The 23,257-nt window shown below is 34.4% G+C and overlaps 1 protein-coding gene across 2 annotated transcripts; it reads left to right on the top strand.

Moving 5' to 3' along the window:
• The first annotated feature begins 14,630 nt into the window (after positions 1-14,630).
• LOC111915068 (patatin-like protein 6) lies at positions 14,631-18,828 on the top strand. 2 transcript variants are annotated; one of them, XM_023910774.3, is made up of 4 exons: positions 14,631-14,817; positions 14,931-16,234; positions 17,197-17,483; positions 18,299-18,828. In XM_023910774.3, the coding sequence occupies exons 2-3, from the start codon at positions 15,074-15,076 to the stop codon at positions 17,464-17,466; spliced, it is 1,431 nt and encodes a 476-aa protein (XP_023766542.1). In that variant the 5' UTR covers positions 14,631-14,817; positions 14,931-15,073; the 3' UTR covers positions 17,467-17,483; positions 18,299-18,828. The 2 variants fall into 2 exon arrangements, with proteins under 2 accessions (XP_023766542.1, XP_023766541.1); XM_023910773.3 differs by having other exon boundaries at positions 14,631-16,234.
• Positions 18,829-23,257: the final 4,429 nt, after the last annotated feature.

Below are 23,257 nucleotides of genomic sequence, written 5' to 3'. Positions count from 1 at the left end.
GTTGATCTATTTCATAAAGAAAGGACCATATGTAAACATAGTGTGCACGCTTGGAGCATGGGATAACTATTTTTTAATTCAAGTATTAAGTTGATTAATCGAAACATTATACAATGAATAATGTGTAATCAATATGGTGATTAAATAAAAGGTGTTTTATTTATATTCATAAGTTCTGAGACCAAATTGGATTTGATTATTCTTGTGTTTCACTTTGCATGTTTTGACTTCACGAATAACTAGGTTATTTAAACTATCCACAGTCGATCATACTTTGGAAGTAGGTATTGAGGCAAGACTGTCATGAATTTGGCTTGTAGATTGTCTGAAGTGTTTAGACATAGAAAAAGTTTGCTACAACATTCATGGGTCCTCATAAGGTTTGAGTATTGGACTAAACCCACGCTCATCTAATCACTTCATAGATTTTTATCACAAGTGATTATGAGACGATAATATCTTATATTCTTGAAACCAAGACATATGAGTTGTAATTTACAAGTCGGTTGCACATTGACATATGTAAACACACCAGTAACTTGGTGTTATAAAACATATTGTTGTGTGTGATTTAATGAGTAAGTACAAGCAAGCATTTGAGTCAAAGTTTATCCATTCCTTTTTTCCCTTAGAGGGATAAAAGCGATACCTGTGGGCCCCTCAATGATTTAGTGATGACACCCTAAGCGCTTGGCCAAGCTTGAACTGATTTGATTTATTCAATTAGTCGGTCGTCATAAATCGGAAATTGGGAAATAACAGATGCACGGAGAGAATGATTATAATCCATGTCTCAGTCCATATGATATCTTGTAGAATGGAGGAATATATGATCCCTTATCTAATGGACGTGTTATTGACTATGTCAGAGTTCGACAACGACTTTTAAGAGCTACGATTGCTAGTCGGTGTCTAAGTCGTACTTGCAATAATAGTTATTAGGCTTATCTGAGTGGGAGACTGTTGGATTAGGTGTCTAAGCCCATGACTATAATTGGTATATATTTGACCCGAGAGTAGCATGGTCCATTTGGGTTGCCTTGACCAGAGCAATTTGATAGGATGGACTTTTGAGAAGAGGTTATTTATGATTTATTAATATATTACAAGTATAATATATTAATATGATTTCATGTTATTTAATTAGTATTAATCAAGAATTAATTTGGAATTAATTTAGTGATCAAAATAGGCTAATTAAATTAATAGGGACTAATTGTGTAAATTAGTTATATATATGGTTTGGGCTTATGGACTAAGTTTATGTAAAGATCCATAAAGAGTTAGTCCACATGGATCATGGATCATGGATAATTAGCCCAAGTGTATAGATTAGGGTTTACACCCTTGGATTCCTACACTATATATATATATATATATATATATATATATATATATATATATATATATATATATATATATATCAAAACCCTTTGGCCTAAAATTGGTTGATCATGTATTCTTGGAGAAGCATAGCCAATAGTGCTCCATATTCTCTCTCAAAAGTACTCCATTTGTTCATGGTGTTTGTGAACCATTTGAGGTGCTAAGTTCTTAAAGGCCAAAACTACAAGCTACAACAAAGAGGTAATTCTATAACTCACTTTTATGTTGTTTATGTCAATTGTATGCTAGTTGTAGGCTTTACGCTTTGGAAACAATAATGCATGTATAATTAGAGAAAACATAGATCCAAAGCATTTAGGGTTGTATGTGCACCATAGGATGTTGTAGTATACAAAACCCAATAAGATGCCTTTGTATGCCTGTTGGTTGAGCTTTTAAAAGTGCATGCTAGAATGTATTTATGATGTTATATAGATTGGCCTGATATGTGATGCCTTGTAGCCTAAGAGCAATTGGATGTTATATTTGATTTGGGATCTTTATTGGTAACAAGTACGCTTGAGGTGTCCTTTGTTTGGTGTGTGGCTTGGGGTGTTACTGCACGAATGTTGCTTGCGTTGTGCTTTGTAGGACTCTTGATGATGTAAATTAGCTATTAAGTGAATATGTTAAGTCACATGTTGTATAGGTTAGATAATCTCAGAGTGATTAATTTGACCCTAATGTCGATCTCTCGTCTGATTCTAAACATTTTAGGGGTGAGTCTTTTAGTCGAAGGATTATCTAAGCTTTGTGGCATATGATTGTGTTCATGAAGTAGTTAGCTGACATTAATGGGAGTTCTTCAGTAGATGATGGCAGGGTGAGTTCAAGAACCTAGGAGATCCTAGAAAGTGTTTTAGTGGGTATATATGCATTTTTTAGCAAGTACTTGGAGTACCGATTTAAGAAAGTAACTTGGAGGATTCGGGATAATTCTTAAGGAAAGTATGGATAGGTGTGGAAGGTAGTATTGGGCCCATAATACTGAAAGCTCATAATCCATACTCGAATCAAGGAAAGTCATGGAGAATCTAGGAAGCGTAGATGATGAGAATTCTTTGGGTATGTTCTGATCATTTGTGTGGTTGCTTTTTAGTATGGTGATGAGAAATCGTGGAAGAGGTTCTGGTTCAGGTTTAGGCTCGGGTGTTGAGCTGCATGATAAGAAGATACACGAGTTTGTTATGTCGGAGATTACTCGTGGGATTTTGGATGCGACTCATGTGATGTTTGGTTCCATCGAGTAAGGGATCATGAAGCTCTTGGATGGGTGTCTCGGGGATTTTTGGGCCAATATTGTAGCAGGTCGGTTCGGGGCTCAAACTCTCTCTCATCGGGAGTTCAAGGCTCGTGGTGCCCCAAAGTTCTTTGGGGAGGAGGATCCTATTGCTAGCCCTTACTCTAAGGGATCGAAGGTGGGAGTAGCATCATGCCTTCAGGGGGATCGATTCCACAACTGGATTGTCTTTGAGGTTTCTCATACCTTACAAGAGGAATTAACTGGCATTATTGTTCGTAACTCTGATAGGTTGGTCGCCAAGTTCAAGGATCAGATTTCATCCGTTAAGGCTACTGACAAGATTATCGGGTGACTCAGGAGCGGGAGCTTGGTTTGGAGAGGAAAATAGGAAATAGGAAGCCGACTAATGGACTAACTCTGCTAATACCATCTAAGCATCTTAATGTTTCCATGCCTAGTGATAGAGGCCATCGGGGCCATAACATTCTTGCTAAGGGTGGGGGGACCTACGAGCCTGTGCGCTGCAAGTTCAAATGCGGCAGGTGCGGTCAGAAGGGTCATGTTCTCTAAGATTGCATCCTAAAGTTAGAATTATGTCATCGTTGTCATCATTCTGGTCATATTAGTTCAAATTGCCCATGTTTTCCGATTAGGGCGGTCCAAACCCCATCTCTCGCGGTCTTCAAGGAGGTAGAGCGAAGACTTCAAAACCTCACAGGCATGTACTCCTTCATGCAATTTAATTGCTTTTTCTTATCTCTTATTTAACATGATATCTGTGAAAAAGGATCACTAATAACTTATCTTATATATCAATTGAAGCTTTGGGCTTTTTGGTAAATAGATGTTGTTTAATGGCACTTCGTTATATGTTGTTAGGGGCAGTGAAATATTGTACATGTATTTATATCAATTTATAATGAGTCTAGCGTAAGTAGGAGATTGTTGGATATATATGTTCAAAAATCATACTAGAATGATATTTGATAAAAACATATGATCCTATAGGGTCACACCAATAAATAGTAAACACCAACCGAATATTTATATAGATTTGATCTTAATAAATATTTATAACTCTTGCAACTAATTGGAAATTATTATTGTATGAAAATATTATTTTCAATGTTAAGTATCAAAATATATAACAAGGTATGATTTATTATTTAATGTACATCTTTTTTGGACCAAAAGGTTTTTTTCCTTATATGGATGCATATGATGAGTTTATATCTTACAAAAGGATTGGAGGAAATTTATAAAATTCTTTTACCTTTTTACTTCTAAAATTGAGAATGTACAAGGAAGGAAAAATAAGAGCTTTTGGTTATTTTAAAGTGTTAGCTTGCTTTAGAAGCATAGGAATTTGATATGATTAAGCATAGAAGTACGTGAGTCTTAAAAGTTTAAGACACAAAGGGTAAAGCATAAAGAGGAAGAGGCTTTCCTTCTTCTTATTCCAAACTGTCAATTTGAAGCCCTACCCTCTCATCTCCCTAGTTTTTCTCTATTAATAGATAAGACATAAGTTAGAAGAAAAAGTGATACTTGAACTCTCCTTTAACACGAACGCTTTGTTTTGTTCATAAAGGATTAAGAGTTTCCTTTGGTTTCAAGGAGAACTAGCATTATAGTTAACTTGGTTATTAATGGTGTTAAGCTATAGAGGAGTTCTCTTTTGTGCTCTTTCCATTAGGGGTGCAAACGAGCCGAGCCGAGCCCGAGCTTGGTCAGGCTCGGCTCGGGCTCGTGTAAGTTATACGAGGCTCGAGCTCGAGCTCGGCTCGATTCAAGCTTCTTGTACCGAGCTCGGATCGAGCTCGTAAATAAATATACAAGCTCGACTCGGGCTCGGGTTTGACTCGTTTTTTTTCTGATGTGCCTAAATAAGCTTAAGCTCAGCTCGAGCTCGTTAAGAAGCCCGTTTACTAATACCCTAAATACCTAATCCCCAAATATGTTTTTATTTTAATATATAAAAAAAATAATAAATTATTTTATATAAAGGCTCGTTTAGGCTCGCGAGCCTAAACGAGCTTAGTGACATAGGCTCGAGCTCGAGCTCGTTTAATAAACAAGCTTAATATTAAGCTCGAGCTCGTTTAAAATCAGTTTCGAGTCGAGCTTTTAACGATCCGATCCCGAGTAGCTCACGAGTAGCTTGACTCGTTTGCACCCCTACTTTCCATCACTACATCAACTTCCAATCCCCCTTAAGGAATCAAAGACTACAAAGGTTGTTATTCTTTCTTCCTATCGTTGTGTTAATCTTTCTATACATGTAAATGATCATAGGTGGGAATAAAATAGTTTTATGTTCTTCAACTTTATAATGCTTCCATTGTCAATTTGTCGTTTTAGGAACCAATTTTTTTAATAAAATCCAACAACACATGCCTTGCATATTGTAAGTTCTCCACTGATGTAATATATCCTCCACTAACCCCTGTATAATTCAATAAATTTAAAAGTACTAGAAAAAGGAAAGTATGGTGCTATAATTTGTCTATAAACATGTTAAAGGAAAGTATGATGCTATAATATATCCATAAACATGTCAAAGGAAAATATGATTCTATAATATGTCCATAAACATGCTAAAGGAACATATGATAATATAACGAAAGACCCCTTTCATACTTAACATTATTACTCCAAACATGCTACATGCATATTCATAAACATATTTTACATATATGGTCTTATTACAAAAGTTTGGATACAAACCGACTAATGAGGTTTTTACAAAGTTGTATATATTACATAACTACCCTAGAATTTATAATTCGTAAACCTACATAAGTAATAAGTACAAAAATAATAGTATTAACTATTCTAAATCTTGCAACACTACATGTCTATATTGGATGCTTATTACCTGTAATAGTTAAACACTGAGAGGGATGAACGGTGACGCTTAGTGAGTTCAATAACAATTACAATATAACGTTATGCCATATATATATATATATATATATATATATATATATATATATATATATATATATATATATATATATATATATATATATATAGGAGTGGGATCAAATGAGAACACCAAAAAGGTTGAGAACGCGAGAACAAAGTATATTCATTTATAATTTCATTTATTCATTTGTGGAGAAATGATAAATTTTTACGTCTTTAATTTCAATTGAAGAGACAAAGTATATTCATGCTGATTGCGCGTAAAAAATTACCATTTCTCCACAAATGAATACATGAAATCACAACTGAATATACTTGTTTTCGCGTTCTCAACCTTTTAGGTGTTCTCATTTGATCCTTTCCCTATATATATATATATATATATATATATATATATATATATATATATATATATATATATATATATATATATATATATATATATATATATATATATTTCAATATGATAGAAGCAAAGGGGGACAAAGAGCAACAAAGGCATAAGTGTATCATATGACATGCTTTTCCATATCAACAAATGATCTGATTCAAAGATTTACAATCAATGAGATACAACAATTTCAGCATGATATACATCAATAAGACTTCTGCCCAAGTGGCACAATAATACAATTTCGGATTATCATTTTGCTAGAATATACAGGTTTTCAGCCCTACATAGCCCTATGCCAATACCAGAAGTTATATGAGTCAAGCTCTACATCGCCAAAGGCACAAAGCCAATACCAGAAGTGATACAAGACATGCACTACATGGCCAAAGGCATAAATCCGATACCAGAATAATACAAGACATGCTCTACATGGCCAAAGGCTCAGAGCCAATACCAAAAGTGATACGAGCCATGCTCTGCATAGCCAAAGGTATAAAACCAGAATAACACAGGAAAGCACATTGAACATATAACACATAACATACAATTGTCCCTATATTGAACTCACCGTGAAATAACCAAATGATAAAATATTGATTTGGACAGCATTTCGTTTCTAAAAATGATTTTCTTTGATGAAACCGGGGATTTTTGTTGAAAACCGGGCCTTGCGCGGGCAACGTTTCAACATGAAAAGATTATTTTCTCGGGTCTTCGGTGCATCGGAATTTGCTTCGCGTGTTGGGGATGTTTCTTAGGCTTCGGGGGGGGGGGGGGGGGGTGTTAGGGTTGAGAGAGCTGAGGGTGAAAGAGAGTCATAATTGTAAAAAAAAGATCGAAAAACCTCGCTTCCTTTTATAGTGGTATGAGGGCTCGCATTACGTTGGGCGTACTTCGGTACGATGGGCGTACCTCGGTACGTTGGGCGTACCTTCGTACGTTGCGCGTAGGTGGATGTGGCTTCTGATCGGAACCCGGGCCTCAGACGTGGCTGAGTTAGGACATGCGTCCATCATGCGAAGGCGCTAGTTAGCAGATACATGTCGTCGTAGTACGCCGGGTATACGTACGAAGTACGATGGGCGTACTTCTCTAGTCCAGCCTCGTAATTTGTGTCATAAACTTTAAAATTTCATATCTTTCGCATACAAGCTCTGTTTTTGACGTTCTTTATATCCACGCGTAGGTGAGATTATATTCTACAACCTTCGTTTAGACTCTGTCGGCTAATTTTGACTTCATTTTTAATATTATATTTTTAACAGGATGGGACAGGAACTGTCCGTTAAAAATTCGTTACTTCTTTATCCGACTTCCGTTAATGTCTGTCTTTTTACCGTTGTACTACTATTGACGAGATCTTCGATTCTTGTTTAGGTTGTGTCGGCTAAAAATCACTCGATCTTTATTTCGAGTTTTGGGCTATGTACTGCTATGCCGAATCTTAGAAAAATCATAACTTTCTCATAGGAAGTCAGATTTGGACGTTCTTTTTATAAAAATTTTTGGTTTAAAGAATACTACGACTTTCATTTAGATCACTAAAGCTAAAATGTAGTTTATCGTAAACTCACTTTTTTACGTCATATGGTGTCGTGCCGGTTCTGTCGCGAAACTTCAATAAGTCATAACTTCTTTGTTGTAACTCGGATTTCAATGAGGTTTTCGCATAAACGTTTCTAACGAGATAATTTACAACTTTCAATAACATTATTTTTACTTATTTCCATCTTAAATTTTACATTTTCGTTAATTTCAATATTTGACTTTTGATTGGAATCTCATAAGACTTCCCATCACTTTTTCGAATGATTCTAAACATAGTTTTACTTCAAATCTGATAAAACTATCTTGTTAGAACTTAATGCACAAAACCATATAATATTTAATAATAGTCATTTTTAAACTAACAAAACACGATAACTGAACGTGTATGTTAGAAATACCTCCTCCTTTTGAGGATTTCGTCCCCGAAATTACATCGTTTTAAACAAATGGGGATATTTCGTTCTTGTCTCATTCTTATTTTCCCAAGTATAATTTAGGCCTCAATGGTGTTTCTAGTTGACAAGCACCAATTCCACTTCTTTATTATGTAGATCAACCGTTCTTTTGTTTATAATCTCTTCGGGTTCTTCTACATATCTTAATTTATTATCGAGTTTCACCTTGGATAACGGGATAGTTTCATCATATATGCTTAAACATTTACGCAGATAACTCACATGAAACACATCATGAATACCTGCCAAATCTACCGGCAATTCCAAATGGTATGCTTGCTTACCAATTTTCTGGATGATTTTGAAAGGTTCAACAAATCTAGGACTAAATTTTCCTTTCTTCCCAAATTGCATAATGTCTATCCATGGGGATACCTTCAACATTACAAAATCACCCACCTAGAATTCTATGGGTTGTCTCCTCTTTTCTGTCGATCCTGGACCACTTCCATTCTTTATCGTACAATTTGAATCTTACTTATGTCGATTCTGGGCCGCTTTCATCCTTTCTCGTACAATTTGAATCTTATCAGTGGTGTTCTGAATCATTTCAGGACCACCAACAACTTTATGTCTTACATCATGTCAACATAATGAAGTATGACATTTACGCCCATGTAGTGCTTCATATACCTTCAATATATTTTCTACTGTTTGGATCGTTCTCTCCTTCTGACCATTTGTTTGGAGATAATAAGTTGTGCTGAGAGTAACACGAGATCTCAATTCATATTGCATACTCGCCCAAAAATGAGAAGTGAAGTGAGTATCACGATTGGAAATAATCTTTAGTGGCACACCATGTCTTGCAACAATTTCTTCCAAGTATACTTTTGCGTATTTCTCCATTGGAGCTGTTTCACGCATGGCAAGAAAATGTGCACTCTTAGTCATCCGGTCGACAATTATCCAAATGCTATTATTCTGTATAGCAGTCTTTGGCAATTCGAGCAGCACTAGACATGAAGTCAGTTTAGAATTCTATTTGCCTATCCGGGGGAAGTCCAGGAAATCATCGGGGAAAAATCAGGATATTTATTAACAATGGGAACATCATTTACAGTTTTTTTCCTCTCTTTTGAGATATCAACTGTATAGGCTAGATAAGTAGAATACCCTGAGTTTTTTTTTATTATTTATTTTTATTTATTTTTATTTATTTTTTATTTTTTTTAAGAAGGAAAGAGATAATTTTTAAGATTTTAAGTCTTTGTTTACCGAAGACATAAAATAGAATCCTTCCCTTCGATAGGGATGTGTATCGTCTTTTCGTAACACAAGAGTTATGTGCGGTTCTTTGACAATCAATTCATGCATAGAATAATTTCAAATTTGGGCAAGGAGATAGGAATCAAGTTAGCAAGAAAACTATAACCTTCAATTTCTATGACACAATATTTATAGATTTTATCATCAAGTAATGATACACTTCCCGCAGTATCTACATGAAATGATTAGGTGAATGTATAACAAGCAATTTGAAAAGAATGCGCAATTTCATGAGACACAAAAGAATTTAAGGCATTAGAATCAAATAAGATGTGAGCAGGTCTAGAGTTGACGAGAAATGAACCAGTCACAACATTCGGGTCCTCGTGTGCCTCCTTTATGGTAATCTGAAATGTACGACCTTTAACTAAAGGATTGTCAAACTCTTCAAACTTCTTAATTGACGACGGTGCTCAAATCTGCACACACTCTTCATTCTCTATTGGGCCTTCGGTCCTAATCCCCAAGTTAAAAACTCAATTCCCATTGCAGACTCCTGATCCTTTTTAAATTTGGTTTATAGACTCAACCCAAGATAAGGTTTTCACATTTGTTACAACAACAACTCGAATGATCATATTCTAATGACTTTTAATTTCATAATGCAAAAGACACACAATGAACCATACTCTTATTTCTATTAGTCAAACACTATCATAGAAGAAACCTTCCTTCATGTTCAAATTTGATATAATATCTTCATAACTAGTAGCATTTCTAGCTAATGGTTGCTTAATCCTTTAATGAAGGTTGTTATACTTTTATCGACTACGTCGACCATCTCCTTCTTCAATCTTCCGATTGAAGTTTCGTCGCTATACAAGACATGGTTCTCTGAACCAATCAATTCACTTCGTAGATCTATATTAGTCGGACTCGATTCTTTACGACCACTAAGGTCTGAACGAAAATCATTTTCTTAGTCATCATCGAAACGAAGGTAATGACATACTCGAACAAAAAAACGAACTCGATTACTAGCTTCTGGGTAACCTTGTGACTTTCCCTAATCCAAGTGTGAGTCATGTGCTTCCAGTAGTATAGGCCTCTACTACTATTCATACCTACTCATACTCGTCCCAAGTATTGTCTCGCAGTTTTCCAAGTCATCATTCAAAAGTTTTCATAAAACAACTTTTCACACCTGAGTGTGTTCAAACAATTACATACAACAATTTCTCCTAGACTCAACTAGGGATTTCACGTTTCTATCAAACACATCTTGGATTTCTTAAATTCACCTTCTAGAATCCTTTTTATGCATAAGCTTGATCTAGCATATCCTAATACTTTTCCTAGGTCGATAGGAATTTTACTTCCAAATTCTTCATATAAATTCTTTCTCGGATAGTGTCTACTCTGCAAGACACACTATACCAGAATTTACCCTAGTAGTATGGAGACAAACGGTCTCCAACTATCTGTATCATCATCTAACTCATGCAAGTCACCATGCACATTTATTCATTTCATTATCCTTTCATGACATCGTTATTCCTTTATATGAGAATTTTTTTCTCATGGGTGTATCTTTTAAGTCTACTTCATAGGAATCTAACCTAGGAAGTCTGCATTTTAACTGCATCTCAACATGCTCTACTAGCTTCAACTTGGTTCTCTGTCATTCCTAAAAACAACATCTCTTCTCATACAATACTACGAGTGTATATCTTCTTCAACTATATACTCTACCTTACTATAACTAGTAAGTCATTCAACCTTTCACAACCATCCTAATCATGTATGTTAAAGTCGGATTAACACACTATGGAACTTTATAAGGATGTGATAGAAGTCAATTGTCACTCTGTATTATTAAATTCTAAGTCTGAGCATCTTGTATAGGGTTACATATCAGCTCTTACAATACTACTCGAACCGCATACTATGTCACAATGTTAGGCAAGGTCTTGGCCTATTGAGTCTGAAAACATTGTTAGCCTTTCCTCTGATCTTCATTGAATTCTTCTAAATCTTACACAACATCAATTTTCGATATTGTCGAAGTATTTATTACCACCTTCAGCTCTTCTAACTCTCTAAGCAATCACTGCTTCAATATGGTCAGCGGTGGAACAGCTTCATGGATTACCAAGACATTCATCTCGTCCGCATGTACTTTGAACACAAAACATTCCTCCAAAGGTGTTACTATTTCATCAAACATAGTTTGAATGTACAACACCACTCTATAAATATTAATACACTATTTACAGTATCACTTGATAGATTTTATTTTACGATAACCCTTGACTGTTTATTTATGTAGTTATCGATGTCAACTATCGTAAGTCTCCTTATCACCTCGAAAAGTTTCATGCTGATGGAATAGAAGAAACATAAACAGTTCTATCGACATGTGGATGCTTCAGAAGAGAAAGATTGACACTACGTATCTCCAATTCGTGCTCGCGCTTTCGGGGATTTTTTCCCCCGATCACAGGTATAAAAAGGTCCCTTCCCCTCCAAGAGAAGGGACCATAAGAAAAATCTCCAAACCCTAACCCTATATTTTCACCTTCTCTCTAAGAGACAAACTGACTTGGTCGTCGGAGCTTCGTTCCTGGACTGCCACGCGGGCGAAGACTGACAAGATTGTTTCCTTTGTTGTGATTCTCAGGCCCTTCATTCCATTCTTCAAAGAGATGGAGTTAAGCCAGAGACTTATCACAACATATATACAAACATAATGTTCTGTCTGCTTCATATTTATAATTTCCAATGCTTTTACTTTGCCATGTAGCATTATGAAACTCCACATAGAAACATCTTAATCACTTCTTCATCTTCTTACCTTTCATTCTTGGTCTGATACTCAACTGTTTAAGGAATTATTTGCTAATCTAGTTTGGATTCACCAATGTAGCATGCCTAAACTCCATAAACAAGTATGCTTGCCATCAAGTCCCTTAATATGAAATGACTTTTATTTGTTCATATATGAAGTCCACAATTTAGAGGGACACTATTGACTTTTTTTATAACTAAAACCACATTTATCTTGAAGCCTTTAAGTAGAGGACTTGACCACCCTAATTGGAAAACCATGGGCAAAGTAACTGCATAATCTATAAGACAAAAACATAAATTATATTTGCTACCATACCTTTCCCTAAGACGTGGTTTCATGTTCTACCAAGAAACAATAGGGTCATGTAAACCAAATTTAGCACCACCTTCAACAATTTCATCATCTATACCCCTTTCAATATAAAAATATATCATCTTTAATTGGTTCATCATCAACATTTTGTTTTTTAGGTATAGGGATATTACAAAAATGGTAAACAAATACATCATGTGGAACCTTCAAATGCCAAGAAACTGGTTGTTTATCTATATCACTTTAAGCTAATTCCTTATCAACCACAAATGTTTGTTATTCCTACATACTCTATAGAAACTTAGCATTGTATTTGCATCCATAAACCAAATCAAATATGGGTGAACACATTGAACTTAGTCAACACAAACATATCAGTAACTAATTTCTGAAATGGGTCAAGTTATGAGAAACATACATTTCATCCATGGGCATTTCATCCGACGATGTAGCTTCCTCCATATTGTTTTCATCCCATGATGTTTATTTCTCGCGATGAAAAACAAATTCATAATTTAATCATTAAGACATTGATTTTTATAACAAGAAAATTTAACCAATAAATAATCTTACATTTCTTTTTTTGCAATTATTTAGAGAAAAAATCAGAGTGGTTTAAAAAATTCAATGTAGTTAAACCAATTTTCTCCTTTTCAATAGTTAAACCACATAAAAAAAGAGTAAATTATGCGAATGGTCCTTATGGTATTGTGATATTGCATGTTTAGTACCTAAATTGGGGTTTCCATCTGTGGAGTCCTTAAATGCCAAATTTATTGCAGACTTAGTCCCTATTGACCTAAAAAGACTATTGTGCCCCTGTGTGTATATATATATATATATATATATATAAATTTTACATTTATTGAATATTTACTTATTAAAGAATATGTTTAATAAATAAGTGGGTCCCAACACCCAACACCCAACACCCACTACCCTTCTATGTGTTTCTCCTTCCCGACTAATAAGGTACCACCACTAATATACAAACCATCTTAAGCGTATGTGCAATCACACCCCTTCCGATCCCCTTGGTCTTCCTTGACTGGAACACTACCCACACCTCTTCCCATTCCCTTTGTCTTCCTCGACCAAATCACTACCCTCCCTCTGCCTCATCCTTCGTCTTCTCCGATAATGGTTTTAAATTGGCTTATATTATTCAGACACAAAAACAAAATCGGAAATTTGTGTTCATATATATGAGAATATGTTGATCGATTTTTATTTTGATTTGATCCAAATACATATGAGTTCTCGCAACTATTTTGATTCAAGCTTTAGTCGCACCCAAGTTTTCCATTGATTTCCAATTCCAATCGATTAAAAGCATCTTCGTTTTTTTGAGGTTTGTTGCAAATCTGGTGGGTAATTAAGAATCACATATCATATAATTTCATCTAAAAAAACAAGCAAAATAAGTATATTTCATCAAAAACCTATTAATTTTCTTTGTTTTGTATCTCTTAATCGTGATTTTAGTGAAAGAGTTGAAGTAGAAAATCAAACCTACATATTTCTTGGTTCGTCCCCATCTTAAGCTTCAGGGAAAGTAGTCGTTTTCCGTTTAGTTGTGAACAAGGATAGGAGCTGGGAGTCGTCTTCGATTGAAGGGCACAATGTAGTGGTGGTGGGTAAATCGCGATAGGGGGAGAGAAATATTGGTGGTGTCGAGGGTGTTTCGTGGATCAAGGCTTCTCCAATGCACATTCACGAACTAGAGGGGGTCTTCGGAAATACCATCGGTGGTATAATCATGAATCAGGGCCAATGGTGGTATAATCGTGAATCAGGAAATAAAGAAAATGATTATTTGGTTGGGTCTTCTATTATAATAGTTTTTTGGCAATAAAGAGATGGAGGATTGTCGACCGTCGGTGTTATCTAGCAAAAAAAATGCATAGAAGAGAGGTGGCGAGACAACTTATGTTCTTTGATCCATGGATAAGGAAAAAGATAAAAGGGCTAACAAGTTAAGTTTGGGATAGTGGGATCTACCTATTCATTAAACATATTACTTTTAATAAACAAATAATCAATAAATATAAAATTTATTCAAAATGAAATATACAAAAGCACAATAGTCTTTTTAAGTCAAATATGACCAAAGTACAACAAATTGGTATTTAACAATTCCACACATGAAAAATCATGAAAAATCCGACTTAGGGACTACACACTTGATAACACAAATTCACATAATTCACTAAAAAAACGAAACGAAACCAACATATTTTTATAGTATAACAATTTACTTTAGTGGGATATAATAAGAGTAAACAGACATGCTCTCCAATCACTGTGATTTTCCCTTGTTGATGTCCTCCATTTGTCCTCTTTCTTTTATGTCTTTATAAATATATCCCCTTTTCAGTCTTTGCTCTTCACCATTTTCCAATTGTTTATTGATTTTGACGACGACTATCAAGAGTTTGTTGTAAATGGTTGGGAAACGAGAGCGTATTTCAACTTTGGCGGGAGATTCGAGGTGAGATTTTGATTTATTGTTCTGTAATTTTGGGTTGATAGAGTAAATTTGGCCAACGATGCACGTAAGTTTGGGTGTTTGAAAGCTATGTTTTGTCCTGCAATTAAATGCAGATATAGCTACGGAGATATTCGTGTAGTTAGGGTTTTAATTGCAAGGAACTTGCTTATGAAGATTTTGGTTGGTGATAATAAGTAGGTGTAGTTCTGGTCTATAAGAAAAGGAGATTTGAGGATTTCGATTTGGTCTAGAAACTATGGCTTCGAATCATACGTCTTTGGCAATGCTGCAAGAGCCAAGTATCGACACCGATAAGCTCAGCTACGAGATTTTCTCGATTCTCGAGAGCAAGTTCTTATTCGGTTACGATGATCCCAAGCTTTGGAAACCTATTCAGGTTTCTCCGGAAGTTTCTGTTACTCCCACGACGGTGGATGTAGGGGATGTTAACAACAGTGTTCAAGCGATGAAGAATCAGAGAGGGAAAATCTGTGTGCTCTCTATCGACGGTGGAGGAATGCGGAATATTTTAGCCGGAAAAGCGTTGGCTTATCTGGAGAACGCGTTGAAGGTCAAGTCCGGCAACCAAAACGCCAGAATCGCTGATTATTTTGATGTCGCAGCCGGCACCGGAGTAGGAGGTGTCTTCACGGCGATGTTGTTCGGGATGAACCATAGCCGTCCCATTTTCAAGGCGGAGGACACATGGAAGTTTTTGGCGGAACAGGGGAAGAGATTGTACCAACAAAAATCAAGCTCCAGCGGCTCCGGCGGCGGCGGAAAAGGCCAAGGTTTATTTAAACGGATTCTCCGCGGCGGAAACAGCAGAGGAGGAGGAGGAGGAGGGATAACTCATGCGACGGCTGGATTTGAAAACGCAATGAAGGAAGCTTTCACCATCAATGGACAAAGTTTAACATTGAAGAACACATTGAAGCCGGTGTTGATCCCTTGCTACGACCTCTCCAGCTCAGCTCCGTTTCTATTCTCCCGAGCCGACGCTTTGGAAACAGACAGCTTCGATTTCCGTCTCTGGGAGGTCTGCCGCGCCACCACTGCTTTACCGGGCTTGTTCGAACCGGTCTCCATGAAATCCGTCGACGGGAAGACACGTTGTGTGGCGGTTGACGGTGGTTTAGCCATGAGCAACCCTACAGCAGCGGCAATCACACACGTTCTCCACAACAAGCAGGAGTTCCCTTTCGTACGAGGGGTAGAGGACCTTTTGGTACTTTCATTGGGCACCGGTCAAGTTCTAGAAGGCAACTACGATTACAACCAAGTCAAAGGGTGGAAGCCTAACGATTGGGCTCGCCCCATGGCTAGAATTTCCGGTGACAGCTCCGCCGACATGGTGGACCACGCCGTCTCCCTGGCTTTTGGTCAAAGCCGTAGCAGTAATTATGTCCGTATTCAGGTATGTTCCTTTTGCTTGTCCATATTTGCTCCTAAAAATTGTTTAATTCATTTCTCTTTTTTAGTTTTTTACTCATAGGGTGATCAAATTCAGAGCATTTGTTCTTGGTGTTCTTAATGTTATCCAAAACGAAATCTTTTTTCCTTTTTTAGATTATAGACTTTACCTTTATTTTTGCATTTGAAGTTTGAACCCAAAAAAGTTAACACTCATTTTTTCACTAAAAGGTTTTCTTTAAAGAAAGATGACACATTTAATAGGCTTGATTTTCTAATAACAATACATCCACACAATTTCTTTTCTTCAATCAGATTACTTTTTGATAAAATTCGATCCATATTACGCCAAATATTTCAGATAATGCCCACCAAAATCTTGCAAAAAATTCTATCTTTACTTGTGAAGGGAGTCATGGATATTGTCCTGTGGGGAATAAGGGAATGATGGTGCTTTGTTTTTTAGTTAACATGTTGTGATGTGTTTCTTTTTTAGGTTTATGCAATTAAATATTTACGAATGGGTTTCTTTCAAGAAATAATTTTTTTGTAACATTCACGTTCTCCAGCTATTAAAAAGCCAATTGGTGTGTTTTTAGTGCATTTTGTGTAGCTTTCTTGACATATAGGCAATGCCTATATTATTTGCATACGACAAATTCATTTCCTTAGTCCTTTTGTCACGTTCTAGAAAATTAAAAAAAAAAGGTTCTACAATTCAAGGTTCACAAGAAAAATACCAACATATATTGTACCACATTTTGTTCCTAAAATATGAAACTTCAAGTTCTTTTGTACTATTTCACCACAAAAGAACAATTTCATTTTGGTTTTTATATAGTCCATTATTTTTTATGTCCTTAATCAAGAAATGATTCAAATACCAATTCCAATGTGCATTGGTCAGTCAGTGGACCACTGTATACCTGATTTACATAAAATGAACTAAATTTTGTTTCGTGATAGGCAAACGGATCGAACATGGGACGTTGTGGGGTGAATGTTGATTCCGATTCCAGCCCCGGAAATGTAAAATTGCTCACGGGAATAGCCGATGAAATGTTGAAACAGAAGAATGTGGAATCAATATTGTTTGGGGGTAAAAGAATCGGCAACCAAAGCAACTTCGAAAAACTCGATTGGTTTGCAGAACAACTCGTCTTAGAACATCAAAGGAGAAGTTGCCGGATCGCTCCCACCGTCGCATTTAAACAAGCCGCGCCCAATTCCACCTAAACTATTTCCCCCCAAAGGTCTGTACCTGTATCTGTATCTGTACCAGTATCTGGGTACCAGTACCTGTATCGGTACTAATTTGTATATTGACTTTAAAATTAAAAGAAACTTTTTGTAAACTGTATCAGTACCAGTATCTAGTACCGTACCTGTACCTATACCTGTGACCTGGGTATCGGTATCTAGTACCGTACCGGTATCGGTACTAATTTGTATATTGACTTTAAAATTAAAAGAAACTTTTTGTTACCCAAAAGAGAGCATTAATTTGCCTGAAAAGTATGATGGCGTTTGTTAAAAGTAGACTCTAGATTTTATTTATTTATTTAATTTTTTTTTTCATTTTTACACATGATAAACACATTAATGTCATTTTCTGAACCGGTCCCAAAAAATCAAATGTTATAACCACCAAGGGAGGGAATAGAGAATGTTAGCCCCCACCCCTTTCAACCGACACATCGATTTTCCCACAAGGGTATTTTCGTCATTTTGTCTAAAAAACCTGAAAAGTTAACTTTAGGTGGTAGGGGAGAAGGATCTAAGAGTGAAGCATATCAGTATGGTCATGGTGACTCCCCCACCCACTCCCAAGGACTATTCCGTCATTTCATCAAAAAGGTCTCTATCTGGGTGGGGATGAAGGGGATTTAGAATTTATATATATTTCCCATTTTGTCCTTTTGAGAGTTTATAATTTTCTCTTTTAACATCAACCGACAAAGTGTTAGTTTCTTTGTAAACAAAGTGGGAAGATTACTAAAATGCCCTTGTTGGGGGGTAAAGGTGTTTATAATTTAGTAATTGAATTCATTGTGATTTGTGAATGCAGGGTATGGTGGTCAAAAAAGGAAAAGAAGTATACTCTCTCCAACATTACCCTGCTTTAATTTGAAAGTAAAAGAGGCAAATTGACTGAAAAGGACAATCAACTCAACTGTAAAAAAAAAAAAAACAAAAAAAAAAAAACAAGAAAAGGGGTAGTGAGGGGTAAATCTTGGTGGGATTTGTTTTGCCTGCCATAGTACAAACCATAGTGGTCTCCACTCTAACCTTTCTTTGTCCTTTACCCCCCAAAAAAATGAAAGGGCAAAATTGGAATTAAAGAAAGAGCAAGTGGATGTGTGTGTGTGTGTTGTGTGTGGTGTCCGTGTGTGTGTGTGAGTGAAGTGGAAGTGGAAGTCTAAAATTGTAAAAATGCTTAGAGGATTAAGATTTTCTATAGAGTTTAGATTTGAAGTTGATTAGTGGGGTTGGGGGTAATATGGTAATGTGACAAAAGATTTTACTAGATTTAGAGGTTATGTGGTTGATAACAATTTTTTTTTTAAATGTTTAATATGAATACTTTATTATTAACAACTTTCTAGATGTTTATCATTCTTTTAGTATCATTGCATTTGTGTATATGAAAGCTTGTTGTGGTAGAGTATGTTTGTTTTAATATATATATTTTTTGGTTTTTCTCTTCTCTTTCTCAATTATTGATTGTCTTTTGGGTTTAATATATGGGTTGGTTAATGCATGATGACAACTTTTAAATTCATTTTTTTGTCCATGTTAGTTTTTTTTAATTATTTGGTGATTTACATATATATATTTTTTTAAAGAAAAAGTGCTACCAAAGGAAATGAACATATATTGTTTTCCATTTAAGTAAAAGAGTAAAGATATCTTCTTCACTATTCAAATGGTGTCCATAATATATGGGGTAAATTATGGATATATTTTGTACATGTTGGTTTAAAGGTTGGATGTTTATTTAAAAATGTTTAGGCACACTAGGTTTACGTTTAAAAAAATAATGATTATTAAGAAATTTTGTACATTAATGGATGTTTTCTCATTAATCTGAATATCCTCCTAGAAAGTATATAAGTTTCCATTACGTACTTTTTGTGTAAGTGAATAGATAGATCAATACATTTTGTGAGGACATTTAACAAAATAAGGGAGAATGTTTGACCAAACATCTTAGGTTTTAACTTTAAGCCAGTTATACTGAAACCTCGTTCAACAACATAAATTGATTTAAAAATCGAGGACTAGGGAGTGTTTGGATATAATTGGAAAACATCACATGATTGAAAGTAAAGAAACTACAATATAGAATCCACCTTCTTTCTTAGAAGCTATGACTTTATTCTACTTAATCCAACACATGCATCTTGTGTTTTACAAATCCCCCTGCCAAAAGAATCCTTATTCTCTATTGAGAAATTAAATATCCTCATACTTTTTATTCCTACAAATCCTTCTACCCAATTAAAACAACATGTGTAACATTTAATGCTAATTTAATAATATTTTAATATACTAATATGACACATGTCATTATTTAATTGGGTAGGAGGATTTGTAGGACATTTAGAGATATTAATATGATATATATCATCATTTAATTGGATAGTGAGGATTTATAGAACATTTAGAGTTAGCATATTTTAATATACTAATATGACACATGTAATCTCTTCTTTGTTACATCTTTTTCCTTACTACATTATTTTTTTTCTATTATATTATTGTCTCTTACAAATATGTTTAATTATAGTAACATAATCTAACTCTAAATGGTTACTTTCATAAAAGACCCATAAGTTATATGATTATCCGATTTAAACCAAAACTTTTAATTATTTTACAACTAAGACCTACAAAATTTCCACTTTTTATTTTACTCGATTATTTGGTCTGCATGTTAGCTTCCGGTAATTCACATTCTTTTTCGAGAAAAACACCCTCATTTTTCTTTTTCCGAAAAAACCGCCCTCATGTTTGACAAAACCTTTTGTTTAGACCAAATATTTTGTTTTTGCTCATGATTACGATATGTTAATTTGTTGTTGTTGTTTATGAAAGTAGATAATTGTATATATGATGAAGCTCTTATGACTCCTGATAAAAATCTATCACGATGGGGGCATCTGCTTTACATACAGAAGAACTGGTTGTTTGTGATTTAGAGATCCAAATCACCTAAAGTTGATCAAATTACTTGGAGTAGAGCAATATATGATGGATTTACAACATTAATTAATGTTATGATAGAGAGAGAGAGAAACAAAGTATAAGACAGCTATTGGGGTTGATAACCTGACAAATGCACACCACCTAAACCTATTTGTTTTTATCAAGACAATGTACACTACCAAAATAAAAGATATCCTAACACAAGTATACCACATAACAAATATGCACCACGTAAACTCATGTATTATCCATACTCTAAGTATTATTTTTTGATTGTTTCCATTGGGGTCCATGAGTGAAAAAGTCAAATATATTGCATTTCTTTATTTAGGATTTAGGGTAAAGTCCATGCCAAATGGAGTCCATGCACCCCATTAGACTATTATCAATCTGCCACTGATTATCCGTATATTACTTTTGAAACCCATGCATATTACAAATCTCATGCAAAACTTATGCGTTGGGCTATTGTCTCTAGCAAAAAATTAGGTGATGGGGTTATATATACACATGACTTTAAATAGGAATATGGGTCGATGGCTTGAGTATGCATAAGATTTGTATGAGATTTGTGATATTAATTAAATGGTTTTTTTTTTAAAAAAAATATGTGGTCAATATGTGTTTAGACGTTGTAGAAGTGTCGACTTATCATATCCACCAACTATCTCATATTTTGCTTCCCTGTATCATAATCATAATGTTGTAAATCCATCCTATTTAGTAATATGAGTGTTTGGTCCCTTTCAGTTGTTTTAGATCTCGAAAATGTGAACATGGTCGTCCACATGTTAAGAATGTGTCCCATTATGGTGGCTCTTTATCGTAAGTCATTAGTGTTTCATCCTAAATACGCCTTTGTGGATGAAACAACCATATATACAATCAAACCTCCATTTGTATCATGGTAGAAAAAGCATATTTAGAATCAAACCTCCATCTTCATATATCCATCAATAATGTCATAACCAACAACAAGAACATGATAATTATGAGCACAAAAAAGTTTTTTCAAGTGAAAAAGTTTGTCAAAAGTGAGTTTTTTTTGGAAAAAAATGAGGACAAAAAGTGAGGTTTTTCGGAAAAAAAAGAGAATTTCCGAAAAACCAGATAACGGATGAAAATGAACAAAATAGGAAAGTTGTAGGTCTTTTTGTAAAAAAAATTGATTTAAACCAGAAATTCGTAAAATTTATGGGTCTTTTATAAAATTAACCTAAATATAAAACATTTCAAATTGTGATGTCCTAATAAGAAAAAAATTAAAAAAAATACAATATCATAAAAATAAATTAAAAGTAAAGAAAATAAGATGTAACAATAAACAAATACATTAAATTATATTAGAGATTTCATGTGTTAAGCCTTTTAATGACACAACATAAAAAACATACAAGATTTTTCTTTATAATCTCTAAAGTATCAAGTATCTTGTGATGAAGTTGTGATCACATATAACTAAAAATAGAAGTTAACACATACAATGCAACCATTATTTTGGTAAGGTAATTGGATAAAGCGTTGTTCCATCAAATTTTACACCAAACATAACTTTTCTTTTGTAATTTCATTACATTTATGTATTTTGTCATTGACTACCAACACCTAATGAATTGGGGCCACATCATTGATGATGAGTAGGGGTAGGGGTATCCAAAGATGGGGTGTTAGTATGAATCCAAAAAGACACGAAGAAGAGAATTGAACATGACATTTGAAGCCATTCAACAGAATATGCTAGTTGCATCATCAATAGTTCTTCAATAGTCCACCTATACTTTTGAAGATGCTACATGTCTAGGATAAAAAATATAAAAATTCACAAGACAAATAATAATGAAAGGAAATCATTAACTTTTTTTTTTAAGTCCTAGTGGTGCCAAACTTGGTGTACTGTTATTTCAGGACTGACATATTTGTTGTCACATTTAAGTTCCCATTTAGGAGGGGTGAGTTAAGTTGCAAGAAAAAATAAATTGAAAAGTGTTGAAAAATGGAAAAAACAATTGCGTTTGGTTTTTCTCCATCAACATTCAACTCCCTACCACCTTAATATAATTAAATAGAACTTAAAAACATAATATGACATATACGCATACAATATTTAATATAAAATCAAAATGAACGTAGCATGTAGCTGTTGTTTAAGGACTTGTGTGTAATTTTCTTATTAAATTAGCTTTTTGACTATCACGATATGTATTTCCTTTTGTTAATTGTAGAAGTCGAAAAAGTCTAAAAAAATAGTATTTTAGATTCATTGTTAGCTACGTTCTCATTGCTTAACGTTCACTTTTATTTGCATGATTTTCTTCATGAAACAATCGAATTCTAATATAAGATGATAAGGCCATAAGGCACGAACAAAATTATTTATCGTTAAAAGTTTGTGTTTTGATTATTTATATTAAAACAGCCTCACAACAAAGGTTTAAATTATAAATTAATATCATAGTATATTTTAAATGTAAATGACATGCAAATAAAGAAGCTGAGTTGTACATACAAACATTTTTTTGACATACGTAACAATTTATATTTTAAAAGGTTATGTAATATACAAATTGTTGTATAATCTATACATGACATTTCTAAAGAATACTTGATATATTTATAAAGACATGGTTGTACTAAAAAATATAAAAATTTATAAGCAGATCTTAGGTAAAGTTTGTGTATTATCTTACATTCTGGTTTACTTTTCTTATATTGGCCTATAACCTGTTAATAGGGACGACTTAATGAGGTATGTTTACATCAGCTTTATTAGATATTATTTTTAAAAATTGATAGGAATTACAAATATATATTAATTTGG

Source organism: Lactuca sativa, chromosome 9 (genome assembly GCF_002870075.4).
Source record: "Lactuca sativa cultivar Salinas chromosome 9, Lsat_Salinas_v11, whole genome shotgun sequence".
Taxonomy (NCBI): domain Eukaryota; kingdom Viridiplantae; phylum Streptophyta; class Magnoliopsida; order Asterales; family Asteraceae; genus Lactuca; species Lactuca sativa.
This window is presented reverse-complemented; position numbering and strand designations above follow the sequence as displayed.

What these genes read in the sequence shown, in the direction of transcription:
- LOC111915068 (XM_023910774.3), top strand. Translation starts at nt 15,074, where the DNA reads ATGGCTTCGAATCATACGTCTTTGGCAATGCTGCAAGAGCCAAGTATC. An exon ending in GTAATTATGTCCGTATTCAG is followed by an intron (nt 16,235 to 17,196) that starts GTATGTTCCTTT and finishes GTTTCGTGATAG; the next exon opens with GCAAACGGATCGAACATGGG.